Source organism: Patagioenas fasciata, assembly GCF_037038585.1.
Source record: "Patagioenas fasciata isolate bPatFas1 chromosome 19 unlocalized genomic scaffold, bPatFas1.hap1 SUPER_19_unloc_1, whole genome shotgun sequence".
NCBI lineage: Eukaryota > Metazoa > Chordata > Aves > Columbiformes > Columbidae > Patagioenas > Patagioenas fasciata.
In genome coordinates this window covers 1,224,062-1,235,843 of record NW_027288507.1, presented here as the reverse complement: position 1 = coordinate 1,235,843, position 11,782 = coordinate 1,224,062, and the positions used below count along the sequence as shown (strand labels likewise).

General features: G+C 56.0%; 1 protein-coding gene across 1 annotated transcript; it reads right to left on the bottom strand.

The window, feature by feature from the left end:
- Positions 1-7,506: 7,506 nt before the first annotated feature.
- LOC139826618 (coiled-coil domain-containing protein 81-like) lies at positions 7,507-11,536 on the bottom strand. The gene is made up of 5 exons (XM_071802970.1): positions 10,987-11,536; positions 10,255-10,316; positions 9,599-9,755; positions 8,480-8,736; positions 7,507-7,518 (listed from the first exon to the last, which is right to left on the bottom strand). Exons 1-5 carry the CDS (start codon positions 11,048-11,050, stop codon positions 7,507-7,509), a joined length of 552 nt encoding a protein of 183 aa, XP_071659071.1. The 5' UTR covers positions 11,051-11,536.
- Positions 11,537-11,782: the final 246 nt, after the last annotated feature.

Genomic DNA, 11,782 nt, shown 5'->3' with positions numbered 1-11,782 from the left:
ACAGCCTGGATGAGCCTACTTTGAGCTCGCTCTGCTGAATAACCAGCCGTATGGCCATGGTTTTACTGCTCACAGCTCAGTGGATGAGCCCAATTTATGTTTCATAGCAATCGTTTAGCTTAAGCAAATGCATACTAGAAATAACGAATTATCTGGAAGTATAAGGTTGCATGATTTTTAATATACTTGCTGCTTCATGTTACTTAGGAAGCTAAAATCTTTGCTGTAAAAGAAAACTTTGTAACTAATCTTTGCTAAAATCTGGAGCTGTAAAGTTCTGCTCATATTTACCAAAAGCACCTACAAACTACACTGAAGACTTGCAAGATAAGGTCTGGTTCACACTTTGCTGGGAAGAACGGAACTGACTGGGGAAAAAAATAACAATGCAAGGCTAACGTGGAGGCATCACAGACGTCTGCAGAACGGGGCCTGTTTGGCACTTTGCTGAGAAGAAAAGGATTTATTCACACAAACAGTACCCGGAAGGCTATGGACCATAAACAGTGTCTACAGCTGAACTAAACAAAGGCACACGTGATATCAGTGAAAAGACCCAGTGAGAAGCCAGAAGACCCCAAAAGGAAATATTACTCTTATTGTTATCAAATAATTTTGAGATCAATGCTAAAATAATTTTGAGGTGCAGTGCTAAAATGGAGATATTGTCTTGAATAAGTAACTGTGATCCAACTGCATATTTGAACTTGGTACTTGGTTGTCATATCTGAGCTCAGTATTTTAGTTGGCATATATATATATATATGTATTTCGTACCAAAAGAATTTTGTTTGGGGAGATAATTACGAAATGGGAACCGGTTCCGCTGCTAAAATACCACCTTGCTCCCCCTTAGGATGCATCCTTACGCATTAGAGTAACTTTTGGGGAAATATTCTGATAAAAGAAACTTGAAACGATACTGTACTCGAATGTGGCTTAAATGTGGAATTCTGGGTTTTAGTGCTGTATTGCAATTAATGTTGTTCTGCAGAACTTTGGAAAAAATGGGATGAAGTATGGTACTCTAAGTTAATTTACTCTTATTGTTATCTAATAATTTTTAGACCAGGAAAGAATTTAAATTGTTAAACTCTGATTCCGATTGGGGGGGAAAAAAAATCCACAAAAACCCCCCACAAAACCAAAACCAAAACAAACCCGAAATGCTATGATGGATGGGAACTTGATATTGTATGAGGTTGTATTTAAAAGTTGCTGGAATGTGAACTGATTTGGATCTAGGAATCTCCGTGAGTCTGTGTGTATTGTCTGAAGGCCTCTAACGCTTTGGGGAAGGAAGGGGTGTTTATATTTTTTAGGATAGTGATTGCTGTTAACTTCTTGAATGTCAAACACATCTGTGTGACATTTTATTCACAGAAACAGCCCCTCCCACCCCCAAATTCACGCACAGTTTCCCTTCTCACTGAATTACCCAGACTGCAATCTGATTTGCTCAAATGTGGTTTGCCAAAGGGTGAAAGTTGTACTTTCTTGTACTTCCATATGGTGCCTCAGCTTGTCCTACGCTTTCTCCAGCCCCCGCCTTGGGCAAGCGCAGGAACACTACAGGAGAAACAGGACTATGATTTCTGCAAGTGACTTCTCGCTACATTTTATATCCATCTTGAAGACTGCAAAAGACCTGATTTACAGAGTAGCAACGACTGCAGGTTTCTGTCTCTCAGTGATCCAGACTCTCTTCCAGTGCAAAGAAAGGTGATCCTGTGTGCGGCACGTCAAGATAAAGCAAAGTGGGTGTCTGAAGTCACTGGCATCATAGGGAAGAAATCCCGTTTCTGCCTACTAGAGCAGGAGGGGAAGCAGGTAGGTAACTCAGGGGCAGGTGTTTGCATGGCACCTATCTACATAAGTCTTCATATATACATATATATATCCATATATTCCTTAGCTGCTTAGATTCACCTAAGAAGAGGCAAGCCATTCTTGTTGACCGTTGGCCAACCTCACGCGTGGTGCCATGAGAAAGGCACAGCTGTTTAGAGTGTAAATGGCAGTAGGAATTACTCCTATGGAGGCAAAGTCAGGATGCCCAAAAATCAGGGCTTTTCAGGAAAAAATATCCCACAGAGGTCTGACAAATGGGCCCGATCTCTCGTAGCGCGGTTAAGCCTGCCTGGGCTCTGCCAGCATCGCTGACACCCGCTGCGTGGAGTCCCCACAGAGCACGGGCAGGGTGAGGGTGCCCAACAGCCAGCAGTTTCGAACTTCCTTCCCTCCTGCCACACAGCCGCTCTCAGGCCCCTGTGACACGCTTTATGCCAACCCAGGGGTCCGCAGAGGAGCTTTCGGAGGTGTCCCCATCCCACCTCGGCTCCAGCCTGCCTTTCCTGCCAGGGGCTGTGGAACAAAAGGGTCGGGAGCCCCAGCAGAGCTTTGGCAGAGTCCAGCTGCCCGCCATGGCTTTCCTCTCCCCAGGCACGGCTCCTGCCTGGGGTGCCATTGTCCCTGTGGCACACGGTGGTTCCTGCACAGCTCTGGGCGCCCCGCAGTGCCCTGGCTGGGCGAGCCCCCGGATGCTTTCCCCTGCAGCTCGGCTCCCCAGGGTGCCCAGGCTCTTCCTCCTCCTCCTCTTCCTCCTCCTCCTCCTTCTCCTCCCGCTCCTGTCCGGGATGTGCAGCTGCGGCAGGCTCCGTGCCAGGGACGCGGGGTGCAGGGGCACAAAGAGCAGGGCCGCAGCCGAGCCGGTACAGCAGAGCCTTGGGGAGGGCTGCCCTTGGAGCAGGGCTGAGGCTGAGGCTCCAGCCCTCTTCCCTGCAGTGGCCTTTCCCTGCGCCACTGCCCAGCGCAGCTTCCACAGCCACCAAGGAAACACCCACAGTGTCAGACCCAGCGGTTTGCAGGTGGGGCTTTACTGAACAGAAGGGAGAGCTGGTGTCAGCAGCCTGGCTGGCCGGCACTGGCGCTCGTCACGCCGGAGGAGGCTCTTGCTGGACGTGTCTCTCGCGAGCCTCAGCGCCTGAGACGGTCTCCTGGCACTGGCCGACGTGGAGTAGATCTGTTCTCCAGAACTGAGGAGTTGAATACAAAGCTCTGTAGTCTTGTATGCACAGAGAGGTGCAGAGCAACAAGTCTGGTCAGGACACATGTGGTGGGATCTGCTGCTGTCTGGAGAGAGCAGGTCCAGGTCCCTGGGATGCAGTCCCACCCTGCTGCTCTCCGTGCCCCCAGGGCTGTCAGGAAAACACCCTCTTTGCCCAGCTCTGGCCTGAAGCTGGCCCACACCCCCTTTTTCAGAGGCGAGCACTCCAAAAGGCAAACACTCAACTGGGAATGCTCTTTCCCCAGTTGTTTTTCACTGCCTGCGGTACCTGGGCCTCCCATTGCTCTGGCTCTTTTTTCCAGGCCTTTGGCGGTGCCACTGCTGCGCTTCTGCTCTATCTTGCTGCACAAGGACTCCCAGAGCTTGCGTGTTTCCTCCTCCGTGCACACGCGGGGCTGCGCCTGCAGGACCACGGCAATGCAGCAGCAGGCAGTGTTAGTGTCCCTGGCAAGGGCTGGGGGGATTTCAGCGCTCCCCCTCCCTCCTGCCCCTTCTTTTCAGCCTCTCCATCAGCCCTGCTTTGCTCACGGTCCTGACTGCAGAGCCTTTCTGCAACGACCCCTGAGCCAAGGGAGCGCGGGGCTGAAAGCAACCCGGCTGCTTGCTGTCCCAGACCAGCCTGGCCGCACCGTTGCGCCGTCGCCATTACAAACGCCACCACATCAAGCCTTGGGGACGTACCGGTCCTGCCCTCCTCTTCCCCGCCTTGGCAGGGGGTGCAGCTTGGGGTGCAGCTTCCCGCAGGTGTTGGCTGCTGCCTGCCTCTTTCCCCGACCGTTCCCACCGCAGCACTGCCAGCTCGCTGCAGACACACAGCGGGAAGAGGTGGTGTGAGCACAGGAGAGCGCTCCAGCCGGGCTCCCAGCTGGGCGCCAGCCGCGGCCGCAGGAGCGGCTCTGCCGAGAGGCCGGTGCCAGGAGAAGCGGCTCTCTCCCGCGGGGCTGCGGGGAGCAGGAGGAAGGGACTGCGGGAGAGGAAGCACTGCCCGTGTCCGGAGAGATTTACCACTGGAGCTTGTCCTGCAGATCCAGCTGCTCATCCCTCTCCCCTCTTCTCTTGCGGGCCACCTGCCCCAGGATGCAGGTCACCACCTCCCGCAGGGCCCGGTCTGTCCGTGGGGAAAGGCTCCTGCAACAGCAAGGACAAAGTCTCCCTGACTCTGCAGCTGGGACCGTCCTGCCTCTTCCCACACTCAGCCCCACACCTGCTTTGGCCCCTGCCGTGGGGTCTAACCCAGCCCGTTCCCGTGGCTGCAGAAATCCCGGGGCGTCCTGTGCAGCCCCGTGGCTCAGGGTTTGGCTCCCCGTACCCACCACCACCGGCTCACGCCCCACCGCCCCCGGGGCTCGGCTGGAGCGGGCACACTCGTACCGCTTCTGGGGGACGCTGTTGTCCTCAGGGACGCTGGGGGGCTCTTCTCCGGCCTCTTCCCAGCCCTCCATGTTCATCTCCAGCAGGTCACAGCTGGACTCGTCTGACTCCACGCTGCTCGAGGAGCTGTCTGAGGAGCACTCGGGGGAGCTGGATTCCTGCACAGGAGGAGACTCTCATACAACAGCCCCGCACCCGGAGGGTGCTGCTTCCCAGCACGCAGACCCCAGAACACTTCTGAATGGACCACACGGGACGGGGAGAGCCGGGAGAAGGAGCTCAGCAGGCCCTGGGGTGACCTCTGAGTGTCACCAGGGTTTCACTGCAACTCTGTGTCCCCCTTCTTGCTCAGGAAGGGCAGCATCACCCGCCCGGTTCTGCTGCAGCAAGGCTGCTATGACGGCTTGGGTACCAGGGTACTTTGCAGTCTCAGCCGCCCCACGGGAGAAAGTGCTCTTTTTCTGCAGGAATCCCAAGTACCTGGCTCCTCTGCATCTCCTTTGGCTTTTCTCCATTTCCTTCCACATTGGGCATCTCCTCTTCTGCCTCGGCCTCTGCCAGCTCTGTTTCCTTCTCTTCCTGTTCTTCCAGGTATTTCTGGATATACGGTGGAAGCTGCTCCTCCTTCTTCTCCCATTTATTCTGGGGGACAAACAAAATGCAATAGCAGGCAGCATTAGCCTTCCCTGCCACGGCTGAGCTGTTTTCCTTCCTTCCTCCCTCCCTTCCTCCCTCCCTTCCTCCCTCCCTTCCTCCCTCCCTTCCTCCCTCCCTTCCTCCCTCCCTTCCTTCCTTCCTTCCTTCCTTCCTTCCTTCCTTCCTTCCTTCCTTCCTTCCTTCCCTCCCTCCCTCCCTCCCTCCCTCCCTCCCTCCCTTCTCTTCTGCCTTGCTGTCCACGCTGGTTTGCTCCCAGGTTCCCGCAGGCTCCACCGAGGAGCCCGTCTGGAATGACCAGGGAGATAAGCCACCACCGGGCTACAAACCAGCCGGCAGCTGGCGAGCCCAGACAAGCCCTGCAGTCACCTGGCCGACAGAAACGGCCTCAAGTGAGGGCTCTGGGGGTGTTTCCAGGCTACTGGAAGTGACAAGTATATTCTCAACTGACAGTGACCCGCCTCCCTTCAAGCAAACACCAAAGCAACTGGTCAGTGGTCCCGTGAACACCCAGTGAAGAATCTTGTGAGCACTGGCACGTGTGGAGCAACGCTGCTCTACAGTCCAGTAGGATGTGCTCCTGCAGCATCCGGTGTCGGGTACCTTTTCTCTCCTCTCAATGGCTCTGGCTATGAAGTCCACTTCTCTGGGTGCAAGCAGAGGCGGTAGCTTTCCTTTCTCCTCCTTTTCCTTCAAGCAGCTCCTCTGGATGACCGGTAGCTGCCTGCAAAGACACAACAGGGCGTGTTGGCAGGAGCGCAGGAGGTGCTGGTTCTGCATCCTGTGCTTCCAGGTGGCGCACCTGCTTCTGCAGCAGAACGTGCTCTGCTCACATCCTTGTGATCAAGTCCCCAGACACAGAGAAGACCCCAAGCTGTCAGCCTCGGATGGGCCCAACAGCCCCCCTGCAACTCAGGATGCCCAGGTCTCGGCCCTCTCTTGCTGGAGCAACCAGAGGAACAGGGTCCTGTGCCCGGAGATAGCGCTACGCCCTGTACGGGCAGGTTGGGCGCTGGGGACACAGTGTCAAAGGGAGGAGGACACGACCCCACGAGAAGAGCCATCCTGCCACTGGGCTCTCCGTAAGACAGGCGTCAGCGTAGAAGAGGCTCCTGGTTGCTCAGGGCAATCCTCTGCAGTAACTAACTGCAGAACTCTGTTCTCAGCAAACAGAAAGGCCAGGCTCATTTCAACCTGAAGGGAAAGCCAAAATGACCTTCTGCTCCTGGAACGAGCCTTTGCACTTGGCTACTCAAGAGTTCTGCACATCGGAAGGGAAGAAAGAAATAGTGGTGCCAGCAGAGTCTGCCAAGAAGCTACAAGACACTGCCATGAGCAAGAAACCATGAGTTAGTGGGACGTGGGAAAAGCGCACTTGGGGTGTTTCCAGGAGAAACGTCTCGCTCCCACAGAGCCCGGAGCAGGGGGTCACGCTCACCCATTTATGCGAGTGTCTCACCTGGCGCGAGGCTCACTCCCCTCAGCTTTCTGACCCTGCTCCGGCTTCACAGTCGGTGCAGGTAACCGATTTGGAGGAAGCCTGGTTCGACGGAGGAGGCGCTTCTCGGCAGCATCCTCTAGAAAGGGGAAAGGAGACGGTTCTTCAGAACAGCATCTCGGTGTTGTTCTGGGAACCGGGTGCCACTTGTGTGCCAGTTCCAAGGAGAGTGACGTGCGGGTCTGCTCAGGGCTGTGGTAACACTGGGGAAGGTGGTCCTTTTCATCCCTTTGGGGGAAAGCCATGTTTCCTGGGAGGTCTTAGGCCTTTTCTGACACTGTTTTTCTGGTCCAGCTCCTCGTGCCTACAGTGCACTATTATTCCCTGGGGTTCCCTGGGGAAAACTATCTGGATGGCTTTCTCTCATCCTTGTGCTGAAACAGGGGGTTCCCTGGCAGAGCCGGTGGTCTCCGGGAGTCATTCTGGGAAGGGGAATCATTTTGCTCAAGGGAACCCAGCTCTGGGATTTCTGCATTGGTCCTGTGTACACACATTTGCTGCTGGAGCAGGTTCACACCACAGGCATTGCCTCTGAGACATCTGAGCACATGATGGAAAGAAGCAGGCTTAGAGCTTTGCACTGTTTGCAGCCCAAGCAGGGAGTGGAGGCCACTGGAAAGGTGTCCTTCAGCAGTCCAAGAGGCCCTTTGTGGTGCAGGACTGTCCTGAGACCTTGTCCCATGATGGGGCACCGGAGCATTACCATGATGGGTCCAGAGAGTCACAGGAGGAGCCTCTCCCTCTTCCAGGCCTCCTGGGGTAACCTCAGTTCTGATCCCCTCCATGTGCCGTGGAAGGAAACCCTGCAGCCCCCTGCCAGCAACCCACTGGTCCCCGACCTTTCTTTCCACTGCCATCACCTTTTCCCTGCACACGTCCCGTCAGGTCTATCAGCGTTGGCATCTTAGGCACGGTCTCAAGTTGGCACCTGAAGAGCAAGAAGGTACCAGGCTGAAGAAAGGACACCACATTGTTTCCCAAGGCAGCCCAACCCGGAGGGCTGCAGTAGAAACTCCAGTGCCGGGAGGGCTAGGTGAGACCCCGTCAGCCTGTGCCCGCTTTTTTCCATCCTTCCCGTGAGAATGGTCGTCCTCCCACAAAACCCCCTTGCTGCTTCTGGGGAAATGATCCTGCTCACAGTGCACATGGAGAGCAGAATATTATCTAGTGCTCTGATTTTCTAACACCCTTTTGAATTCTGATCTTGCCCTCCAAGTTCCTGTAGAGCCTTGCAGATTAACGTTTCCGGACCTAAGAGCAGTCTCTCCCACAGAGGAAAGAAAAGGAGCAGGAGAAACGTAGTGGGAAATGTTGCCTAAATGCGTCTCTAGCTCCACAGTAGGACAGATGCATAAGCCGTGCCACTGTCCCACGTTCCTCCAAGTGAAGTCAAACATACCATGGCAGGACGATAACACGTCCAGAGGAGGTCTGGGAAGCAGCGGTGTCATGGCGTGAGATGACTGAGTCCCTCATCTCCGGCATCTGCAACGAGGACAGAGACGGATGACGGGAGGAGCGGACACTGGGAAGGGCCGGCTGCTCGCTCCGCCTCAGCCCAGCGCCAGCAAAGAGCCAGAGCCGCCCAAGGGCTCTGGGCTCAGCAAGCCTTGCTCTGCCTGTGCCTCTGCTCCCGGCCCCCAGAGTGGGGCACGCAGCGCTCCCCGCCATCAACGCCGGCCTTTTCTCGCAAAGTGCAGCTCCTCTGGGGGTGGCTCTTGCAAAGCCAGGCCATTGCACGCCAGGGAGGTGCTCTGCAGAGAGCCTGCTGTGCTCTAGAGCTCCAGGAGCCCAGGTGACTGAACAAGGCATGGTCGGCCAGGGGAAAGCAGCCCCCAGAAAGCATTTCAGAAGCAGCAGGAGTGGGGCTGGGAAAGTGAAAATCCTACCTCGAGAAGAGCTTGCAGCATCTTGCCAGTGCCATTCAGCCTTTCCAAAAAGTGTAAGTAAAATCTCTTTTTTATCTCTTTTCCCTCGGCAATCAGCATGCCCACGTCCCTCCAGATGATGGCAACGTTCTTCCTGTTCTCTAGGTAGGCATGGAAAAGGTGCGTGGTCCTTTCCATGTAGAGCTGCACGGTGCCCTCAGAGACAGCGTTCTCTGAGGCTATCTCAGCATACGGCAGTTGTTCGAAATCTTGATGGCCTGAAAGACAAGAGAAGAGGAACACATGAGCTTGCAGACCTGCTGGGCAGGCTACAATCAAAGGTCTGCAGCCTCCAGGCCCTCAGGCAACACTTTGGTACTGGGCTGCCTGGCTGGGCCAGCGCCTCTGAGGAGACGCTCGGCTTGTCCCTTCCTCTTAAAGTGGACAGTGAGGTGCGGAGCAGACAGCTGTGGCTTCTCTGATACAGAAAGGGAAACAAAGAGTCTTAGGCACTTGGTGGGAAGAAGAGTGACTGCGGGACAAAGTGGGGAGATAGGCACCAGGTCCCAGGGCAAGCTGGAGGGTGCCAGCCCACACTCGGTGCTGTCTTTGTCTTTAGAGAGAAACGCACCCCAAACAGAGCCCCAAGCTCTGGGTGCTCCCCAGGGTCCCACAACAGCTGCCCCAAAGGCAGTAGTGACTAGAAGGCGCAGGTGTCGCCGTCACTGGCTTTTGGAAGGAACCGTCTTACCCCCCTGGGTTTCCCCTGCTTTTCCCCTGTGCAAGGAGGCTGAGGGAGCTGGGAAGAGCCCTGGCATTTGCCTGGAGGAGGTCTAGTGCAGCGGAAAGGGGGAGCAAGAGTTGAAGCATCACAGAACCAGAAGACACCACACCAAGGAAGCTGTGAGGGAACCTGTTGTTGAAGCAGGACAAAGAGAGTGCGCTCTTAGCTGTATTGTCCTCTGGTGATTCTTTAAAACAAACAGCTAGGCAGGGTCCTTTCACAGCCGGCTGGTTTTGTCGAGTGAAGCTCTTGGCAGGACCGCGGTGGGTGGCTGGTACTCCCCTCAGTCACCTCTGGGGAGCAGAGCACCCCTCCCCACCCTGCTCAAGGGCCAGCGCCGCTTTCACGCTGCTTACCAGGGAAGTCTTTGCAACCATAGCGGAGCTCATAGTCCTGCACAACAGCCTTGTCAGGTCGAAACACGGGTCTCTCCACGATCACCAGATCCTGCTCGCTGAGGGCTACTCGCTTTCTGACAACCGCAAAAGTCCCGATTCCGGGAATGCGGACAGCCTGGAACAGAGGAGATGGCGGATGGGAAGAAGTCTTGGAGGGGCAGACGGGTGACTTGTCAGAGGAGGCTGATGGCGTTTAGTGCCCTGCCCTGGCCTGAGGCACAAAGGAGCAAGATGGGCTCCTTGGGAGAACACAAACAGGGGCTGCGCTTTTCCCTCTCACCCCCCTTCAGCTACGAAGAACCAAATAGGTGAGGGAAAGCTGACAAACACCCTCTGGCTCAATCAGATAGAAGGCAGGGGGTTCCCACACTTGGAATAAATCCAGATGTGTCCCAGGCTTCCAGGTTTTCACATGCAACTCTGACGGGGGGACCTTCTTGTACATCTGAATGGACAGAGAAGGTGTCCATGTCACTGTGTGCATTGCAGTGTCGTGCTGGGGCGTTGCTCCTGCTTTCAACGCAGGGGAAGAACAGCTGCACCCCATGGCAAAGGGCTGTCAGGACTTGATCAGCGTTCATCAGGGTGTGAGGGGAGAAGGAGGTAAGGCCCACCTGGTGGAGAGCCAGCTGCAGGCTGAGGTGATACGATGTGCTGGCCCAAATCTTAGCGAGCTCTGGAAAAACAAGGGAAAGACCTGTCATGCTCTGAGGCAGCAAGCTCAAGACCATTCGGCCCACTCCTGTCCAAGGAGCGATGCATCTTTCACTCAGGCATTTCAGGTGGTCTCTCTCCAGCCCGGCAAGAACCAAAGGACACCTCATGCTGCCTCCAAGGGGCTCCTTTCCTTGCAGGTGCAGCTCTCCAGGGTGTGACCCACTCCCACGGGAAGCCGGCAGTGCTTTGCCATGCCCGCGGGGGCACGGGGCTGTGCTCCACGCGGCTCTCGGAGGCTCAGGGCAGGCCCTGGTGTCTCCCCAGCAGGGGCCAGTTTTGCCGGGTCACATCTCTGAACACACAGAGCCCACGTGGCCCACGAGCACCTTCAGCTCTTCCATTCAGACATGAGCTCAGCGTGGGTAATGCCCAGCGCCAGGCAAGGGCAGCCCTTTGGGGTCAGGGGTTTCTGCCTGGGCTGCCCCAGGAAGGCAGGGGCCACGTCAGGAAGGGAACCAGGAGCCCTGGCTGCCACATCAGCCCCTCAGCCCTTTGGGATGGTCAAGCAGGTCCCTCCTTGCAGTCACCACTCCTGAGCAACCACCCCCCACAGTCCTCGGGTTTCCATCCTGATTTCAGAGATGTCCTTGACCCAGACACACATGTGAAATTGGGCCTGAAGGCCTTACCATAACGCTCGAGCTTCTCAATAGTTGGGCTCAGGTGAGGCTGCAAGAAGAGCTGTCTTGCCATCTTAGTTCCACTGCTGCTTCAAGTCAACAACAGCAGCAAGTGGCTGGACAATGGCTTTACTGCTTCTCCTTGTCCTCCTCCTTCTCCTCCTCCTTCTTCTCCTTCTTCTCCTCCTTCTCCTCCTTCTTTTTCTCTTCTCCTCCTCCTTCTTTTTCTCTTCTCCTCCTCCTCCTCCTTCTCCTCCTCCTTCTTCTCCTTCTTCTCCTCCTTCTCCTCCTTCTTTTTCTCTTCTCCTCCTCCTTCTTTTTCTCTTCTCCTCCTCCTCCTCCTTCTCCTTCTCCTCCTCCTCCTCCTTCTCCTTCTCCTCCTCCTCCTCCTTCTCCACCTTTCACACTCCTTGGTGCTGTCGTGCTCCCTCTCTCCACCTTCTCCTCCTCACTGCAGAGCAGCTACTCCAGAGCAGAGCGGTGGCGAGAGCAGCTCTCAGCACTTGGAGTCGACTCGGCCTCACCGGGGTGAGTGGGGCAGATGCTGGTCACGACAGGGAAAGGGGGACTGTCACCACTGTGACGTCTGGCTGTCCCACTGTGACCTCGGACCGTGTCACAGAGGGGCTGCACACACCTGCCCCCCAGGCCCTGCCAGGGGCTCTGCAGTGGGCAGGGGTTTCTGGGAGCTGCCCCCACCCCACTGTCTCCCGAGTGGGAGGGGTTTCCCCAGGCCGCCCCTGCCATGTCCCCACATGGGGACACAGGGCTGCAAGCGCCGATGGGCTTCCTTCTACCCTTCCCC